General features: G+C 37.9%; 1 protein-coding gene across 1 annotated transcript in view; it reads left to right on the forward strand.

The window, feature by feature from the left end:
• The window catches only part of MALT1 (MALT1 paracaspase), a 49058-nt gene that overhangs the window by 12871 nt on the left and 14835 nt on the right, over nt 1-21352 (forward strand). Inside the window, exons 4-11 of the mRNA XM_080919849.1 lie at nt 1196-1355; nt 2257-2435; nt 2832-2928; nt 3477-3509; nt 6018-6044; nt 9074-9103; nt 14667-14870; nt 21006-21183. Of these exons, the coding sequence (XP_080775975.1) occupies nt 1196-1355; nt 2257-2435; nt 2832-2928; nt 3477-3509; nt 6018-6044; nt 9074-9103; nt 14667-14870; nt 21006-21183 (908 nt within the window). The remainder of the gene's footprint in view (nt 1-1195; nt 1356-2256; nt 2436-2831; nt 2929-3476; nt 3510-6017; nt 6045-9073; nt 9104-14666; nt 14871-21005; nt 21184-21352) is intronic.

Below are 21352 nucleotides of genomic sequence, written 5' to 3' on the forward strand. Positions count from 1 at the left end.
AGACTCACATGATCAAAAAAGAGAACTGATGCACAAAAGTTGTTCTCTTATCGTCACACATATACCATGGCACATGTGCATGTGTGCATCCTGACACACATAAATAAATAAATAAATAAATAAATAAATAAATAAATAAGTTCTTAAAACTAGTCATATGCATGGAAGAACTTAAAATTAAGCAGTTTGCCAAATCAGTTAAGTTAGAGGCTTATATACCTAACTTATGAGAAAATCAAATGTGTTTCTTCATAAAAGATGAGATTCTGGGCATATCACACATGCCTTTAATGCTAGTACTTGGGAGGCAGAGAGGCAGGGTCCAAGGCTGGCCAGGGCTGTACTGTAAGACCCTGTCTCCTAAATAAATAAATAAATAAATAAATAAATAAATAAATAAATAAATAATGAATAAATAAATAATAAATAATAAATAATAAAATTAAATTTTATAAAACCAATATACTCAAAAAAAGCAAAGGTTTTCTAGAAGAGCAAGGGTAGGCTAGGGAACTCTTCTGATGTTAGTTTGTTGTGAAAGTCTTCCTTCTTTATGGAGATAAAACTGAGAAGATTTATGATAGATTTACTCTAATCTGAGATTAGCATGAAGAAAACACAAACTAACCATCACTTCAAGTTCTGACGGAAATGAAAGAAACCTTACTATGGCCATTCCTTCCTGTCACTGCTATGCTTTCCATGAAGCCGGACACTTCAGAGAAGTTGGATGTAGTTTTGTTAAGCAGCTGTCTTCTTGAGTACTTTGTAGATGAGAAAGTGAAGTCACAAGATAAAATGGTTTATCCCATGTAGTTATAGTTGATCAGGCCAGAAAGGAAAATGCTATAGCTAGTTTGTTTTCTTCATTCCATGGTAGTGTTTATTTATGCTACTTATAAAAGTTGCAGTTGCCTAAGTAAGTGTGCTATCTTAATGACCAAATAGACGGGTTCCTACTAAAATCCTAGAAACAAATAACCTCTCTGATGAATGAAAGACTGTGAACTTGCTTCTGTCCTCAAAAACCCGACTTTTTACTTTGTAACTAGCAAACATTTTAGAATTTGAAGAAAAAAAAAGAAACGTACTTTTGAAAGGTCTGTAATCAAATCATAGATTTCACACAGCATGTATTACAACCTGGATTTTTGATGGATTCTTCACACATGCCCTCTTACTGATTCTTTTGCAGATCCCATATGGAAATTCATCAGAACTTATTTTTAGCACTGTGCATGTGAAAGATGCAGGCTTTTATGTCTGCCGAGTTAACAACAGTTCCACCTTTGAATTTAGCCAGTGGTCACAGCTGGATGTGTGTGATGTGGCAGAAGTAACAGACAGCTTCCAGGGTGAGTGATAACTGAAGTTGCGTGTTTAAGTGTTCATTTAAAAATAACTCCAACGTGTAAGTGTCATGCATGAGTCATTAGGAGTTGACTCCACAGGATTTGATTGTCATTCTCTACATGTCTGTTCCTTGAGATGACATGGGCCCTTCTCATTCTTGTGCCTGACGCTCAGCTTGAACCTGCTGATGTTTGTGGCCCTGTCCATTAAGTATGGCGTCTGTCTTAGTCAGGGTTTCTATTCCTGCACAAACATCACGACCAAGAAGCAAGCTGGGGAGGAAAGGGTTTATTCAGCTTACACTTCCACATTGCTGTTCATCACCAGAGGAAGTCAGGACTGGAACTCAAGCAGGTCAGGAAGCAGGAGCTGATGCAGAGGTCATGGAGGGATGTCACTTACTGACTTGCTTCCCCTGGCTTGCTCAGCCTGCTTTCTTATAGAACCCAGGTCTACCATCCCAGGGATGGCTCCACCCACAATGGGCTGGGCCCTTCCCCCTTGATCACTAATTGAGAAAATGCCTTACAGCTGGATCTCATGGAGGCATTTCCTCAAGGGAGGCTCCTTTCTCTGTGATAACTCCAGCTGTGTCAAGTTGACACATAACCAGCCAGTACAATGTCTATAATTTAAGCTTAGTTTCTCCCCTTACTTCAGTATTCTTGTATGCCCAGTATTGCTAAACTGTTGTTGTTCACTGCAGCATTCTCTTTCACTTTAGAACATCTCTGAACGTTTGTGGGAGTTTCATGAATAAAATAAATAAATAAATAAATAAAAACTTTAAGTATGGTTTTAAAAATCGTAAAAACTAAAGGATACACTTAGACATCTCTGTTTGGGTTATAGGGAATCTTTGATTTTAAGTTTAACCCAAAGATTTTATTTTTTTCTTTTAAGGAAGTGTGGATGGCATCTCAGAATCCAAGTTGCAAATCTGTGTTGAACCAAAGTCCCAAAAGCTGATGCCAGGCAGTACTTTATTGTTACAGTGTGTTGCTATTGGAAGTCCTATGCCACACTACCAGTGGTTTAAAGATGAATCACCATTAACACATGAGACAAAAAAGCATTACACGGTAGGCAATTGATTTGGGGGGGGGGGATAATTTATGAAATAAATGGTACAATTAAGATGTAAAAGAACTTGTTAAATTTATAACTATTTGGAATGTTTTTGGTATTTTTAGTTCAAGTTTTTTGTTTCAGTATTAGTTAGTTTCTTGTGTTTGCAACAGGACAGGATTTCAACTGAGGCTTCAATATAAAATGTCAAATATTACTGTACCAAACTTTATACTTTTAGAATAATTTTATTTGCTTGCTAACATTTAGCTTAATGAATGATAATCTCAGGGTATATAATTTTGTTGAAAGACTGCATTTGAGAAATCTTTTAAATACAATGACTTTTACCTTAAGTAATTTTTAAATTAATGTTGAAGAGAAAAATGTATGTTCTGATATTGATACAGGTTCCATATGTGGATCTAGAACATGAAGGAACCTACTGGTGTCATGTATATAATGACCGAGACAGTCAAGACAGTAAGAAGGTAGAAATCGTCATAGGTAAGCCGTGTTGTGACCTGAAGCATGAGACGTGAACTGTATAACTGGAGTGTGTGAGCAAAGCAAACCCAACGCTTTCTGACCTGGGCCATCTAATAACCCCACGTGTAAGGAGTTACATTGTTTTGTACAGGAATTTTAGAGAATTCATGCTAAATTAATTTTCTAAGGTGTATACAAAAAGCAAAACAAAAAAACGGAAAAATGATTTTATTTATCCTATTTTATTTTTATAGTATTACAGTGTATCATAAATATTTGTATCAAAGTGTATTTCTTGTAGTTCTAAATTACAAAAGGATTGATTTGGTGAAAAAGATTTTCAGTAATAATTATTGATCAGTATTCCCTATTTTGAATTATGTGATTTTGGAGTTTGTTCTGTTACATTGACTATATTTACAGTGACTTTGTCAAGAGTAGGAAATATTGATGCATGTGTTTCTTAGGCAACATGATTCTGTGGTGTTTATCTCTGTTTACTTGATGACTACCCTTCCTAAGATTATGAGTTACAGTGTGTTCAAATTTGTTTTCTCTAACATAAGGAAGAACAGATGAGGCAGTGGAGTGCACTGAAGGTAGTGTAATCCTTTGGTTCGAGACCAAGTCTCCTGCATGCTGGTTACTCTGGGGAGCGGCGGAGTGTCCTAGCTCACTAAGGGCAGCGATAGAAAAAATACTAGCTCTAATAAGTCGTTTCTACTAAAGGACATCGTGTCTTCTTAAAGTTTTGTACATTTTCACTACTAAACAGACACTTCTAAAGTAATCTCCAGCTAATTTCCTGTTGTACATAAGACCCAGAGCTCCTCCATAAGTTACTTGAAATAGTGAATATTTGCAGTTCTTAATCGTAATAAAATACATTTAAAATATTAAATAAGTATTTGTTTAGATTATTTGATTTCTTAAGATGCCCTTTAATGGCAAAACATAGTTTCTATAAAAATTTCAGGATGGATATATTATTTGGTATATTTTATCAATTATTAAATATTCTAAAAATGATTTGATAAGGATTTTCAAAACTATGATTTTTAAGATTAATTTACATGCCACATTGACCATGGAGAGAGAACTGAAAATCCATTTTAGCATAAACTTCTAACTAATTTTAATTAACCAAAACATCGTACTTAAATTGTATTAAGTAAATATTAAATATTAGACTATTTCCCTTTGGTTATTAAATATTAGATTATTTCCCTTTTGAAATCACATTGGTTTCAAAAATTAGGGTTATGAATAGCAAAAGTATTTTTTCAATAGCTGCTTCCTTGAACTGTTACATTGTCTTTCTTAGGTTCTACTTGGGAAAAGTAAGATGAGTAATGTTAAATCAAACATTTCCTGATTTTCCTATCATTCATCTCTATGGTAGCATGTAAACTACTAATAATTACTGTTTTGATTCTAATACGTAGTTTGAACCAGAATTCTCTTATAAATTCTAATCCTACTCTTAATCTTACAGAAGGGAAGCCGTGTACAGAAATCCTAACCAAACTTTTCTCTCTTATGTTTTTTTGCCTAATTGCATGTGTGTTTGTTTCTTTAAATTTTCTAATATAAGAGACCTTCAAGAGTAAATAAGAAAGAGCACTGCTGTTTGGCTTCAGAGTGAGCATGTGATTGTTACCCTGCCCTGCTGTTTCTATAATTGAACAATTTACTATGCAGTTGTTTTTCAATGATAAAAACAAACAACTAGTCAGTGGTGGTACATACCTTTAATCTCAGCACTTGAAAGGCAGAGGCAGGCAGATCTCTGTGAGTTCGAGTCCAGTCTGGTCTACAGAGTTCTGGGATAGCTAGGACTACAACCCTGTCTCGAAAAACAAAACAAAGCACAGTCAAACAATAATTTTCAAATAACTATTTGGAATGTAGAGGTGACAATGTAGCTGTAGAGTTGCTTCAATATTTTCAAATGGAAAACATCATATCCAAAAAGCCTGCAAAAACTAAGACTGTAGTTGACGGGTTGATAAAAACTGTGAACAGTATCCTTTATTGTGTCGTATGTTAATGTCTCCTATTCCATTTTGTTTATTCGAATATTAGGACAGGGGTGTGGTTGAAAAACATGAGGCCCAGCTGTAATTTAGGGTAGTAAAACTATGCAAATTTTAAATAGCCATTCAGGAGACGGAAAGAACAGACACCCAAGATGGAATGCAGAATATGGCAAAAACATGTAACTGTGTTACAAATGTTTAAAGTATTCTTACTGAGAAGAGATGGAGCAAGGTGCTGACCTGCCTCTCCAGGAACTCATCTGTAAGAAAAAGGCTTGACAACCTGTATGTACACTGTGCACTGGTCGATGCCACTCTTAAGCTGATCTTATGTGGTATGAAAATGCCGTTCTTGGCCAGGCTTGTTGCATGACTGAAAACTAAGGTGGGAAGGTAGTGGGCTTAAGAACAGCCATGTTTATTTTTGTCTTCCTAAAATTTCCTAAGTAAAAAAAAGTGATGATGACTGTTGTTTTATGCACTTGTGCTATTCTGTATGAAAAGTGTATAGAGGATGCAAGTTAATTCTGAAGCTGTTCTACCTCCCCCAAAAGCATACCATACCTTGATACATCCATAAGAAAAACAAACAAATCCCAATTGGAGGACATTCTACTGTTCAAAACTGAAATGGTCATTAAAAACAAGGAATGTCTAAGGAGACACAGTAAATGCTTCTTCTATCTTAAATAGATCTTGGGGAGAAAACAAATATTATGGTAAAAGTAATATACTAACATGTTAATAATAGGGAAGCTAGGTTTGTACTCAAGGACCTTCCTCTGCAATAGTCCACAGTAGTTCATCAGATGTCCTGGTGTTTTATAGTTAAAGGTCTATTAATTTTCTAAAGATCACTTATGAATAAGTATCTAAAACTTTGAACAAATGATGAGTTTAAGTGTTTGTAATTTAAAGCGAAACAGCTTTAGGATTTGCATGACTTCATTTAACTTTGAAAACTAATGATGAACTGTAGCTGATATAACCGCTTCTCTTACTCATACTATTTGTGCTGAGTTTGGCAGATTACTTAAAATTAATTTGTTTTCTCTTACTGTATTTTAGATGAATTAAATAATTTGGGGCATCCTGGTAAGTATTATAAACAGTTTTCTTTTAGATTGCTACGTTTGATATAGGAAAGGTACTATAGACATTCTTGCCCACATTCTTAGACTACTGTTTACATGAAGTTCAATTTAAAGTATGTAAAATGTAAAAATATTATTGATTATAAGACCATAAAGGTTGAAAACGTATTTGGGGTAACAATAACAAATGTTAATGCTTCAGTCAATAAACTAGCCAAATGAGTAAAAGTACCTACTTCCAAATTTGACCTGCATTTGACCCTCAGAGCCCACGTGTAGGTAGGAGAAAACTAATTCTTGCACATTTTTCTCTACCCTCTGCATGTGCACCATGCCCTGACACACAAACAAAAGAAATAGATAAGTGTAAAAAAAATTAAGAATTTTGGTTTTTGTTCTTGTGTGTTCTGGGGATCACACCCAGGTCTAGTACATGCTGTGCCAAGCTCAGCACTGATGCTTTTTAATCATTTTATATTGCTCCTTATAGAAGGAAGTCCTTTGTTTTTAATGTGGAAGACTGGACATATTGATGGAGTGACATTGTAAACTGTCAGACATTGACTATCCCTGAAATGGTTGGGTAGATGCCATCACCACAACTGAAAGGCAGCTAATGAAGAGAGTTAGCAGTAGAAAGATGCATTGGTCTGTAACTATTAAGAGACTAGTGGTGGCAGGCTCTAGGTAAGCTTTGACAAGCTAAGCCATCACCTGAGATAAAGGGCATTCAGTAATGACAATTATGTAAAGACAGAGGTGTCAGCATAAGCTGTGGGCATTCTGAAAAATACCAACAGAACCTGTGAATAGACTAATTAACTATACAGAAATACGTTAAGAAGGCATGAGGATAGTTAATATTTCAGAAAGCCTGGTGGTCCCTTTATTTTATTACCATAATTAGTTTGCTTGATTTTGTTCATTTCAAGAAGCTGGGGATTGTCCTGGGAGGAGGGCTGGTGTGTACTGGTTCCCCACTGGCTCCTCACTGGCTCCCCACTGGCTCCCCACTGGCCCCCCACTGGCTCCCCACTGGCTCCTCACTTGCTCCTCACTGGCTCCTCACTTGCTCCTCACTGGCTCCCCACTGACTCCCCACTGGCTCCCCACTGGCTCCCCACTTGCTCCTCACTGGCTCCTCACTGGCTCCCCACTGGCTCCCCACTGGCTCCCCACTGGCTCCCCACTGGCTCCTCACTTGCTCCTCACTTGCTCCTCACTGGCTCCTCACTGGCTCCCCACTGGCTCCCCACTGGCTCCCCACTGGCTCCCCACTTGCTCCTCACTTGCTCCTCACTGGCTCCTCACTGGCTCCTCACTGGCTCCCCACTGGCTCCCCACTGGCTCCCCACTGGCTCCTCACTTGCTCCTCACTTGCTCCTCACTTGCTCCTCACTGGCTCCTCACTGGCTCCCCACTGGCTCCTCACTGGCTCCCCACTGGCTCCCCACTGGCTCCCCACTGGTTCCCCACTGGCTCCCCACTCGCTCCTCACTGGCTCCTCACTGGCTCCCCACTGGCTCCTCACTGGCTCCCCACTGGCTCCCCACTGGCTCCTCACTGGCTCCCCACTGACTCTCCACTGGCTCCTCACTGGCTCCCCACTGGACCTCCAGGCTACTCCTCTGGCACTGTTTGCTTACTTATGTTTTTCACTCAAGACATCTGTTACTGTAAGTTCTGTCTGACTCTGCTGACTGTGAACAAATCAGACAAAAAAAAAAGCCTCATGACCATTAGGTTATTTCTGCTGTCATATCTGCAAATTCATGTGAAGCTCAGTACGAATTGCTTCAAATTTCCTGAACTAATGACTATTGAAAATATCCTAATAATTGTTTCTCTTAGTGTTGATAGGATCCATTCCCTGCTTTTCTTCCCCTATATTTTGCCCTTTATAAGAGTTGTGAAATTGCTTCATAAAAACTTTAATATATCCCCCACTAAGTCCTTTATATTTTTTAGGCCTGCTTTTATTTTATTCCTCAAGATTCAAAGAAATCAAACCTTTATGTTTAAAGAAAATGATGTATGGTGAGGCTTGTAAGAACCTCCCATAGCATCTGTATTATTAAATATGCAGATAAACTAGTTCTCCCTACAAGTATTGGACACACAGGGAATTGAACTTCATCTTTCCCTGTGTCACTTCCTAATGGTACTGGAGATTGAATATAATTTCATTCTATATATGATAATATGAACCCATATATTTTTGCCGAAAATCTTTTAGGTATAAATTAGCTATTAGTAATGTAGTATTCTACATTTTTCCTTTTAAGTTATTACTATACTTATTTATGAAGTACCATATTGTGACCTGCTATATATATTGTGTATAATGATCCAGTTCAAGTAATTAGCATTTTCATCTGCTTAGATATTATTAATCTATGGTTGGGGCCTTCAAGAGTTTCTCTTTTAATTATTCTTAAATTTGGAGATATAGTTGCTGTTATGCTATTCAGCATTAAATCCACCTCTCTTTTGGTTTTGTACCTGGTTCACCCTCTTTTTTTTTTTCTTACAACTTTATTTTTTAAAAAGAGATACATGTACAGATTTTTAAAAGCATTTTGGCATAAAACTGTATGAATATATTTTTGTCAGTACTTGCTTATTTTTAAGGTATGATAGTATGCATTGAAATCTTACTACTTACAATGAGCATAAAGTACATGTAAAACAAAACATAACATGAAAATAGTCAAAGTTTTCTTGGTGTGTATAGATTAAACATAATGATTTTTAAATACCAAACATTGCCACAAGACCATCTTCTTAGCTCTTGAGTTATTAATGATTTAAGGTCTAGGTGTCCCCACTCTGAGCAGGTGCTGTACACTTGTTGTTGTTTTTGTTTGTTTGTTTGTTTGTTTTTTCCCCTTCTCTTTCTAGCCTCTGTGACCTCTTCTATTTATAGAATTTAATGATACCGATGCAGTCTGCATTCATTGCTTTTATCTCATTAGCTCTGAAAATATCCCATGAATAACATCTTCTGTTTGTTCTTTTATTCTTGTCCAGATAATAAAGAACAAACTGGCCAGCCTTTGGGTGAGTAAAGTTTAAAGTACAGGATCAGATGTAATTACAGTACTTAACTCCAATTTTTTATTTTCATTAGGAATTTACAATATTTAACTTGATTGATTTATGAATATCTGGGGAATATTGGACCAGATTTTTATTTTGGATAATAGAAATTATGGAAGAAAAACCTTTAAAAAGAATTTTGATTTTTTTTTTTTTTTTTTTTTTGGAGAGTTTTATGGGTTTTGGTTTTGGTTTTTTGTTGTTGGCTTTGGTTTCGGTTTTTGTTCTTGTTTTGGGGGGTGGCTTCAAGTCAGTTTCTAAGGAGTGATTTCTGTTTCTGGCAACATAGAAACAAACATGCCGCATAGAGGAAGAAGTGGTTATTGCTGTCTTCTGATGAGGTAGAAATTATGAAACGACCATGTAGATAGCAGTGAGTTTTGAATATGCTTTCCCACCTATCATTGGAAGAGAAGGGAACAAGATAAGATTAAGTGGACAGTGGCATTTAAGTGTGCTTTGAGAACAGGATATAAGAGAGCATATCCAGGAGCCATAGCTCAGCAGCCTAGTGCTTAAAGAAGTTGTGAACATACCCGTGTACAGAAGTCAGGTTAAAGTGATGTCTAACTGCTTTGATCAGAATTTTGAATACCTTTTTATCTTTTTTTGTTTTTGTTTTTTGAAATAGTATCTTAACATTGCCCAGGCCAACCTCAATCACTATCTAAGGATGACTTTGAATTTCTAGAATGTCCCCCCTCTGCAGCCCAAGTGCTGGGTTAAAAATTCAGTGCCCAGCCTGAAACCTTCTTTACATTTCAGATTAGAAAGAAGAGGATATTAATGAAGATAAAGAACGGTTTTTTTTGTAGGGCATTACAATTTTTTCTGAGCATTTCCTTGTCTGGGTCATCCGGTTAGCAGGCCGAGGAGAGAGTAGAGCGGCGGCTGCGGAGCCTGAGTAGAGCCTGAGCAGAGGCTGAGGTAACTAACAGAGCGGTGGAGCCTGAGCAGAGGCTGAGGTAACTAACAGAGCGGTGGAGCCTGAGTAGAGCCTGAGGTAACTAACAGAGCGGTGGAGCCTGAGTAGAGCCTGAGCAGAGGCTGAGGTAACTAACAGAGCGGTGGAGCCTGAGTAGAGCCTGAGCAGAGGCTGAGGTAACTAACAGAGCAGTGGAGCCTGAGCAGAGGCTGAGGTAACTAACAGAGTGGTGGAGCCTGAGCAGAGGCTGAGGTAACTAACAGAGCGGTGGAGCCTGAGCAGAGGCTGAGGTAACTAACAGAGCGGTGGAGCCTGAGCAGAGGCTGAGGTAACTAACAGAGCGGTGGAGCCTGAGCAGAGGCTGAGGTAACTAACAGAGTGGTGGAGCCTGAGCAGAGGCTGAGGTAACTAACAGAGTGGTGGAGCCTGAGCAGAGGCTGAGGTAACTAACAGAGCAGTGGCTGCCTGCAATGGGAGCTGCTAGGGGGTCCACCATGGCCTAGAAATGAGGAAGATGGGCTGGAAAGTTGGCTTAGCCATTAAAGGTTAAGGCTCACAACCGAAAGGACAAAAGTTAAGATTACAGATCCGTTATGTGCCTCTTCTGTAGCAGAATTTAAGTTTAAAATGAAGAAAGGTGGGGCTGGAAAGATGGCTCAGTGGTTAAGAGCACTGACTTTCAGACGTCCTGAGTTCAATTCCCAGCAACCACACGTTGGCTCACAGCCATCTGTAATGGTATCTGAAGATAGCTACAGTGAACTCATATATATATATATTAAATCTTTTTTAAAAATGAAGACAGGCAGGTGAGCTGGTCCATCTGTCCATTTCTGTGTTCTAAGCACTGTAGTAGTGAGAGGTTCCACAGCGCACATCCAGAGGAAGCAATAATTGAGATTTGGGGAACTTAACCAAGGGATAAAAACTGCACAGGGAAAGAAAGTCTTTTGAAAGGTTAATAAATAAAAAACAATAGGAGTCAGGACTCGGGTTTGCTGAGTTGGAAGGAAAGTTCAGCAGGAACAAACGTGTTTAAGAATAGGGGTAGTATAAAAATAGAGTGCATTACTTTAAGATTTGAGAACACAGCAGTTCAGCAAGGCCCAGGGTTAATCACAGGACTGGGCAACAATGAAGGTAAAGGCTCTTGATATTGAAGGAGACAGGACTGCAAATTACTGCCTTTTAAAAACAAAACTGCTACATTTCATTCATAATGACAAAATTTCACATGGTCCAGTCTGTTCTTTCGTTAGACACCTCCTCCCCACCACCACAGTAGTCACTTGATAAGAAAGACCAACTGTAATAGTCATCTGAACAAAGCCATGACTACTTTATTCTGTAGTGAGAAGCACATGGGATAATTCTGCACACAGATAACAAGCTCAATATATGAGCAGATACTGAAAGTTCAGCAGGAATCATTACTTATATGAAAGGTATAAATTACTCCTGAGATGTTGGTTCTGTCTTCATTTTTTGTAGATGAAAGCTTGGCTAGGTGTAGTGCACACACCTTTATTCCCAGAGCTTGAAAGAGGCAGGCTGTGAGTTTGGTACCAGCCTGGCCTACGTAGTAAGTTCCAGGACAGCCAAAGCTACATAGTGAGACCCTGTCTCAGGACAAAAACAAAACAAACAAAAGACCTAACTCTGAAACTGTTAATGTAACTGGTACCTGTGTGGGGTTGATATCTGGGGCCAGTGATTCTGTCTGCCATTGTTGGTTCATTCTGTCACGTGTTATTTCACAGACACTGATATTCCAAGAACAAGGTAAACTGAGTATCAGGTTAACTTTTATTGTGAAGTTCACCAAGCATCAAATATCTCATTTCTTTGCTACCTTTTAGAAAGTATGAGAATGACTGTGGTATGCGCCATAGTAGATATGGATAAATAATCTGGGAGTATTAATTAAATTCCTAGAATCAGGTGATCAGATTTGTCTAGGGGAGTCAGGGAAGGCTTTGTGAGGGAAGATTCAAGTGAGAATTTTCAAGTACAAGTTAGATTCATGTAGATAAAGCTAGTGTTATCTAAGGCAGGCTTGGTGAGTGTGAATGTGGGAAGAGAACAGATTTGTCAGTACTGCTGGAGGGTGGAGTCTTAGGTTAGGACTGCTAGCCATTAGGCTGGTGATATAGTTATCTATAAAATAGTAATATAGTCCAGCACTTAAAAGGCAGAGGCAGGAGGATAGCTGTGTGTTTAAGGCAGACCTGACCACATAATGAGTTCCAGGACAGCCAAGACTACATAGAGGAACCCTATCTCAAAAATATATCAGTTTCATTTCACCTCGTTCTGTGGAGTTTACAGATGGTCCTTTTTGGAGTCTCTGATGTAGTTACAGTCTGTTGGTGACCAAAGCTACAAATATAAGAAGGCTTCACTTCCACACCATAGAACCGTAGTGAGGACTGATGAGACACTCTTGCTCTGTCCTGCCTCTTTCCTTGTCTGTGCTGCTGCTGCTTTTTTAACATTGTGCTTCTGTCTCAAAACTGAGGGCTGTCAGGACCACTTTACTCACAACTCAGAACTGTAAGTGTCACCACGTAGTATGTACATGCCGCCAGGAGAAAGGGACAGGGGGCCAGCACACATTTAGAGGGGAGGCTGACTGTACCACAGCAGGACAAAGATGCTGTGATTTCTCATGGCCTGCCTATATAGCAGCAAGAATGTAATTGGCTCTGTGTGCCAAACTGATGAATTCAGACATCATTTTGAAGGAAATAGAGAGTCATTGAAAGATTGAATGCACCAGAGAAACAGGAAGTCAGATTGAATTGCACTAGTCAGATTTTATGCTAAATCTGCATTCTTTATAAAAATTCAAAGACTTAACAAATACTTAATATCACTTAGAATTACTAGACCCTTGTCCAGGAGCTTGGGAATCTGAACTCTTTTTTGGATGAGTGACTTAGATCTATTAAACATGTAATTAATGATATAGCACTGTGCCAGTTTTTGAAGAATACACTACTTTAAGTTCTAGGAAATGTCTAAGATCTTCTGGTAAGTATATGTCTAAAGTTTTTACTGTTGTTGTTGTTTTACATAATCAGATAGCATTTTTATTCCTTTGTTTTCCTTTTCTTGGTGCTAGGATTGAACCCAGAGCATCATACATGCTAAACATGCACTTAACCACTGAGTGATTATTCCCAGGCCCATGTTCCCTTTTCCAATAGATGATTTGTATTTAGGAGCTTGTGGGTTGCTCTTACAGTAAAGGTTTTAAGTAAATTTCTTGACTTTGTCATCTAAAACCCACCATGACTTACTTACATACTTGCCATTTTGAAATTTTCTTTATCTGTCTTATTTCCTCAAATTCAAATTTTACTATTCCTTTCTCTGCCTGGTTTCTGCCACAACCATTTTCTAGAATGGGTCCTTGTCACCTTACTTCAGCCCACCTCTGCTTCTCTGTCATTCTAAGTCCACTCCAGCTCCTCTGCTACCCAGCAACTGCTTCACAAGTAGTTGTGAAGGTAAGACCCATCATCTTCCATACCGTGAAACTTTAAAGCTTTATATAATCTAACTTTTAAAAATTAGCATTGACAAAAAATTTTTACAAGAATTTTGGGCAATTATTGATATTTTCACTTTCTCATATTCTTGGACTCTTGTATTTTAAAAATCATTCTTTTCCAAATACAGTTAATTACATACTGCTGAATAATAGAGGTATGTCTTAAGAAACAATGTCATTAGACTATATAGGTTCGTTTTTTCAATATTGTTCCAATGCACTCAGAAAATAAAGTAAAAACTGAGGTGTAAGGCTGCTGCTGACATACTACAATATGCTGTTAAGAAATAACCTTTTTTCATGAATACAAGTCATATACTCTACAATAATGATGAACTGTATTATTTTAAGATGAAATTTAATAATGAAAAACATTGTACAATAAATATATAAACCACTTTGTGCTATTGTGATTTTCTGTGCACTAATTGTACACAGCTGTCAATGCATAGGTCTCTTGACAGCTTTTATCCCCACCATCCCACCATCCCCACCACCCCTACCATCCCCACCTCGAAACCAACAAAAAGACGAAATGTTGAAATCTCTTAAGCACTAAGCTTTGTCCAGCCTTCAACTGTTCAAACCAGGCTGTATTCATAAAGGCTAGCCGACACTTTTCAAGGCATAGGTACATATTTTTTTGCCTGCCCCCACTGTAAAACATCTCTTTCTGTCTGAGCAAAGTCAAAAGATTAAAGTTGAAAATAAGTTCCTCAAGTGGCCTGATCCCAGGCAAACAGGAATGTTAAGAAAGCACTGGCAAGATGAAAGTTGCCCTCTGAACTCCACACGCATACCATCATGCGTGCATGCCCACATTCACAGGTACTATAATATTGATGATGATAATTAAGAATGTTTAAATGTAGAGCTAGGAGATAGTACATCCACACAACTACTATAGGAACCAAAGTCCTTCTGAAGCACCTTCTTTCCTCTTGGGTCTCTCCCCTCCCAGCTCTGTGAGTTCTACCTCTCTCTAGGTGTTTGTTAGTCTCCTATCCTCCTCTAATCACCCCCCCCCTTTTTTTTTCTTACAGCAAAGGACAAAGTTGCTCTTTTGATAGGAAATATGAATTACTGGGAGCATCCCAAGCTTAAAGCTCCTTTAGTGGATGTATATGAATTGACCAACCTATTACGGCAACTAGATTTCAAAGTTGTTTCATTGTTGGATCTTACTGAATACGAGATGTGTAATGCTGTGGATGAATTTTTACTACTTTTAGACAAAGGAGTCTATGGTAAGATAATTCTGATACTTATTTTTATAGCTATATGCCATTTCTGTTATACACAGTAGCAGCTGGAAGTAGTGGGCTGGAGACATGGCTCTGCAGTGAAGAGCACTGGCTGCTCTTTGAGAGGACCTAAGTTCTATTTCTAGCATCTACATGGTGGCTCACAATTTACCTGTAACTCCAGTTCCAGGTTTCCAGTATACAGTGGTGCAAAGGCAAAATATGAATGTATGTGTGTGTGTATAATATAATGTATTTTATATATATGCATATATGTATAAAAAAGAAAAAGGTTGGAAATCAGATAAAGGTAGGTAAACATACTTTTGAATTATATTTTAAATTTTATCATTATTCCATGTGAATAATTAATTAGCTTAATATCTTTATTTTTATGGTTATTTTATCATGTTAAAACAACATTGTTCTTAAGAGAATTCTTGTCTTTCCTTTTGTGTTACATGTAAAAGTTACTGTACAGTATTTAGTCATTTAGTAAGTTTAGAAATTTGACTTTAGGGGGCTGGAGCGATGGCTCAGCGGTTAAGAGCACTGACTGCTATTCCAGAGGTCCTGAGTTCACATGGTGGCTCATAACCATCTGTAACGGGATCTTCTGCCCTCTTCTGGAGTGTCTGAAGACAGCAACAGTGTAATCACATACATAAATATTTTTTAAAAAGAAATTTGACTTTGTAATCAGGTAGCAAAACATACGTGCTTGATATTATATAGATTATTTTAAATATAATAGGTTGTGATAGAATATACATTGTGTTTATAAAAATGTATTTTTTGAGAACTTACCTTGTATGAGTCTTCAATAAATGAAAGTTCTTTTTTAAAAAAGAAGTAGATTGTTTGAGTATGTTATATGGTTTATCTGTTTTTAATATCCCTGTGTGACTTGTTTCTAAAACTTTACTAGAAACAGTGAGGTATAAGAAAAATGTAGGGCTGGGGAGATGGCCCAGCATTTAAGAGCACCAACTACTCTTCCAAAGGTCCTGAGGTCAATTCCCAGCAACCACATGGTGACTCACAACCATCTGTAATGGGATCTGATGTCTTCTTCTGGTGTGTATAAAGTGTACTCACATACATTAAATAAGTAAATCTTTTTTAAAAAAGAAAAAAAAAGTAATGACAAGTATTGATTTAGGTTTCTGGGTTGGTAAAATAAAGACTGAGAATCATATATAGAGCATCATGCATATAGTCATATATTTTGTTACTCTTTTTTTTACTGCAGTTGTTATTGTAACTTTCAAATGTTTAAGTCAGAACATTTTTTTAAAGATTAATTTATTTTATGTATATGAATACACTGTCACTGTATTGCTGGGATTTGAACTCAGGACATCTGGAAGAGCAGTCAGTGCTCTTAACCGCTGAGCCATCTCTCCAGCCCGAGTCAGGACTTTTAACTGCCCCTGTTATTAAGTAGAAAACCAGAACTATAAAGGATGGGTTAAGGACAAGGCTTGAGTTGGGTGACACTGTACACAGTTCACACAACCCCACTGACGGTTTCAGCCTGGGGTCTAGAAGAAAGACTGGTAAATAACTGAACAAAGAGCAGCTAAAGAAAGCTAGAGAACTAAAATCCATTTGTGTCTCTAACAGGCTGGCTGCATTGTGTTTGAGTATTGTGACTATCCAAAGCATCAGACACATCTACATTAAATGTACGTGTGGTTAAGGCTTCCTGCTGTAGGGCTGGCCACAGGGAGGCTTCTCACATCTCTGTTGGAGCATCCCTTTACCTCTCCTAAGAGCCCGGAGAAGGAAAAGAAAGGAGGTCCAACACGAAAAACTTAAGTTCAGAAAAGTGTATATACAAATTGATATTCTCTTATTGCCCACTCATTGAGAAAGAAGGAAAATTTATAGTAGAACAGAAAAATGAGTAATTCAGTTTGTTACATGTAAACAAGCAGAAACCAAAATTAGAAATCATTTACTTATAAATGTATAAATAGTTGTGTGGATAAATAGGAGAACAGTAACTTGTTTTTGTAAACTCATCCCTGCCTATGGCTTTCCTATGCCTTCTGTGGAAGAGAATAGTAAATAAACTTAGGCAGAATATGACAGCCCTGGAGTCAGTCATTTAACTCAGTGTAACTCCACAGGTAGCATTGGACCTTAACATAAATTAACCAGTATCGATGCTTTGTATTTTGTGGTTAGGTAGTTTTGTTGTTACAGAAAAAAAAAATTACCCTCATGCCTGATACTCAGTGCCTAAATTATTGTATGCATTGTTGCCATTTTTGTTACTGTTTTTGAATATGGACTATAGAGAGTTGGCTTAGTGGGTAAAGTGTTTGCTGCATAGGCATAAGGACCAGAGTGTGGATTCCTAGCACCCATATAAGTGTCAAGCATGCATAGAAGCCCGCCTATAATCACTAGCTCTTGAGAGACAGAAACAGGATCTCCAGAACAAGTCGACTGGCTGACTAACCAAATCAGTAATCTCTGAGTTTGTGTAAGAGACCTTGCCTCCACCTATAAGGTAGAGAGGGATCAAGGAAGACATCCAGCATCAACTTGTGGTCTCTGTGTTTATACGCATGCACACCTCTACACAGCTGTGCACACAGACATGTAGACACGCATCTACTCAGCACACATGCATACACACATACTTGAAAAACCTATTAACAGCATTCAGACTATCCTGTATCTTTAGATTGGCGGTTTGGACTCAGTGGCACTTTGGACTTGACTAGAGAAATGGAACTCATCTTGATCATCATTGCTGGTGTGCACTGCTAATGAGAGTGTGCTGATATCCCTGTGTGGACTTGATACAGTTTATACTCCTGCCCTCTCCCCTCATGTTTTCTCCCCACAGAAATCTTAAGCATACTCTTAATACACCAGCGTGATGATCAAGATTACCTGTATCCAGCGTCTAGTTTTCTGACTTACTAGTCCTCTGAATTTGGGTGAGCCTTTAAACCATCTTAGTGTCCCAAGTTCCTGTGTATGTAAAAGGGGAGTGATTCCATTACCTACCTTGTTATGAAGATTACATGAGTCTGCCTGAGCTGGTGATTTACTATTCACATCACTATGCAAAGTCAAATGGAAGTCCACTTGATTAGGAGAGGTTTACCACTTGCATTTTATTATTTTCCTTTGTTCTGTTTGAGACAGTTTTCTTGTGTAGCCAAAACGTTTTTTAAACTCAGGATTCTCCTGTCTAGGCTTCTGTGGTACTGGGATTATAAGTATATGCCACCAAATACTTCACCTGTTGCCCAAAACAAATAGCTATGTTAAAATTAATTAATTAATTAACTAATAATCCGAATGCCTAAAGGCACACATTTTTTAGTCCTAATACTTAAGAGGCAGAGATAATCAGACTTCAAAGTTAAAATCAGCCTGGGCTGTATAGTGAATTCTAGTCCAGCTAGTTCTACATGGTGAAACCTTGTCTCAAAAAAATAAAAAAATAATTTAATGACCTGTATTTATTTAGTGTGTGGCCATTTGTATGTATGTAGGTGTATGCCACAGTGCCTGAGGTCAGAGGACAACTTGCAGGAGTCAATTTTCTCCTTTCGCCAGAAGGATCTAAGAAATCAAACTTGAGTATCAATCTTGGTGGCAAACACTGCTACCCACTGAGCCAGCTCAGTGACCCCAAAGTACATTGTTAAAAACCATATATCCAAGATGAGAGAATTCTCTAATAATCTAATTTACATAATTGTATTTCTAACTACATTAAATTTCTTGATGTTTCTAAAAGTATATTTTTCCTCCCCTTCCTTTAATAATTAAGAGAATTAGCAGTGTCAGAGATGGAGTTCTTAAAATACAATGATTTTCACTGGTTTTTTATATAAAAATAATCCCACCCTGATGTAATCTCATTGTAGATGCTGATACAAAAGGCTTGCACTTTGCCAAGTCATGTTGGAAAGGAGAAATATTTTAAGAACATATTTTAAGTGCCTTACTGTGAGTAGTTGCTGAGGCTGTGGCAACCATGTGGTGAGACCACACCTCTCTTTTATCTGTGGTAATGGAAGTTGAGCCTCCAGAGTTGCTGCTACTCCAAAGCTGAATCTCACTAAAGCCAGATGGGGCAGCACCCAGGCTTTCTGAGTAGCTATCTAAACTATGCCAGTTTTGAGAATGGTCCCAGAGGGCTCCTGCTGGATGCCTTGGTGCATTGTTAATGTGGGGTTCCTGTTCCATCTCTACAGATACAAAGGGGTCAGTGTTCTGGGGACACTGTAAAAACAAAACAAAGATATGGGTAAAGAGCAGAAAGACAAAGACATGGCAATGGAGAACATGACAATACCTAATACAGTAGTGGAAGTGCCACCTAGAGTCCAGCCCTCTGACTGAAGCAGAGCCGTTTAGTTTTCTCTTCCATGACACAGGAATAGGATCCAGACATGGAATTTACACCTGTCATCCCAGCACTGGGGATGCTGAGGTAGGAATGTCACAATTTTTGATGCCAGCCTGGGTTCAAAGAGTTCCAGGTAGCCAAACTACAAAATGAGACCCCGTCCAAATAACCCAAAATGATATAGGGGTAGATATCGTTTATAAATTGTATTATCTGAATTAAACTAAGTTGTGTATATATGCAAATGCTTTGAAAACCATGAAAATGTTACATAAAGATAAATGAGCATTTTCTGTCAGAAAACCTAAGTATGCATAAGACTGTTTACAGTGTCTTCCAAGCCAGTCCATGATTAAATGTCAAAAAGTGGGACTGGGGCTGGAGAGGTGGCTCAGTGGTTAAGAGCACTGACTGTTCTTCCAGAAGTCCTGAGTTCAAATCCCAGCAACCACACTGTGTCTCACAACCATCTGTAATGAGATCTGATGCCCTCTTCTGGTGTGTCTGCAGACAGCTACAGTGTATTCACATATATTAAATAAATAAATAAATCTTAAAAAGAAAGAAAGAAAGAAAGAAAAAGAAAGAAAGAAAAGAAAGAAAGAAAGAAAAAGAAAGAAAGCTAAAGCAGAAACCACAGAGGAACACTACTGTATGGCTTGTTCCCTGCCATGGCTTGCTCAGTTTGTATTTTTATATAACTTAGGACTGAGCCCACCCACATCAGTCACTAATATTTTTAAGATTCCCCACAGATTGTCTCAAGTCCAATCATATGGTAAAAGTATTTTCTAAATTAAGATTCCCTCTTTCTAGATGACCCTCGTTTCTGTGTCTTTGACAAAAAAAAAAAAAAACAAAAACCAAAACCCTATAGATTTAGACACATAAAATTAATTTAAAATAAACCTTTTTCTTATGGAACTATTCTATGGAACCATTCTGCCTGTAACCTTTTATGTCTAAACGGTTATACTTTCACTTGAGTGTGTGCCTGGTTTTATCCAAGTTGTAGCATGCTATCGGAAGTTTTTATTTTAAAACTGGATAATATTTAATTATGTGAGTATGTCATAGTTTGCTCATCTCACAGTTATATAAATTATTTTTACTTTGAGAGTAATATGAATACTTTTTCCATAAGCATCTGTGAACAGTTTTGTATGGACACAGTTTTAGGTCTCTTACGTGTACGCCCAGCAGCAGGATTGCTGATCATACCATAATGCTGCATTTAAATTTCTCAGGAGCTGGTAGACTGCAAAGTTTCTATACCATATTACTGCTAGAAACAGCTGAGAACCCTGGTTCCGCCTCATCTTTGCTAATGCCTGCCTTTTGATTACAGCTGCCCTAGTAAGAGTGAAATGGCATCTTACCCCAGCTTTGATTTGCTAGTGGTAAATGATCTTAAACATCTCGAGTCGTGTTTGCTTGTTAACCTAAGTGTTTACTAAGGTTCTTTCCTGCACTCTGGCTTCATGGAGGGCGATTTAGGAGAGAAGTCCTCACTACCTTTTTCTACACCATAGGATACTGTTAACTCAGTCTTCTTGAAATTAGAGTGTATTCAGACAGTATCTTAAATTTAAATGGTGACCATTTCCAAAATAACTTAAAGTTCAGATTAGCTTGACTATTGACCTTGTCTATAATTGTCTATAATCAGCCAGAAGAAAGAGGTCATAGTTACCGTGTGTGTCTGCGCATGTTGAAAGTGCATTTAGAGTTGACATCTTTCTTCCCCACCCCAGGGTTGTTATATTATGCAGGACATGGCTATGAAAACTTTGGGAACAGTTTCATGGTCCCCGTTGATGCTCCAAATCCGTATAGATCTGAAAATTGCCTATGTGTACAAAACATACTGAAATTAATGCAAGAAAAGGAGACTGGACTGAATGTGTTCCTGTTGGATATGTGTCGGAAAAGGTAAAATGTCTGATCTCTATCAAATAGCAACCTTGACAAATTCAATATAAGACAATCCTGTAAGATGCTAAGAAACACTAGGAATTGTGAGCTTCTGGAAGCAGACTTGATGAAAATATATTTTCAGTATGTATATCTAATTATTTTAACTTTTTTTTCTTTTTGAAGT

This window comes from Micromys minutus (assembly GCF_963924665.1).
Source record: "Micromys minutus genome assembly, chromosome: 8".
Taxonomy (NCBI): Eukaryota; Metazoa; Chordata; class Mammalia; order Rodentia; family Muridae; genus Micromys; species Micromys minutus.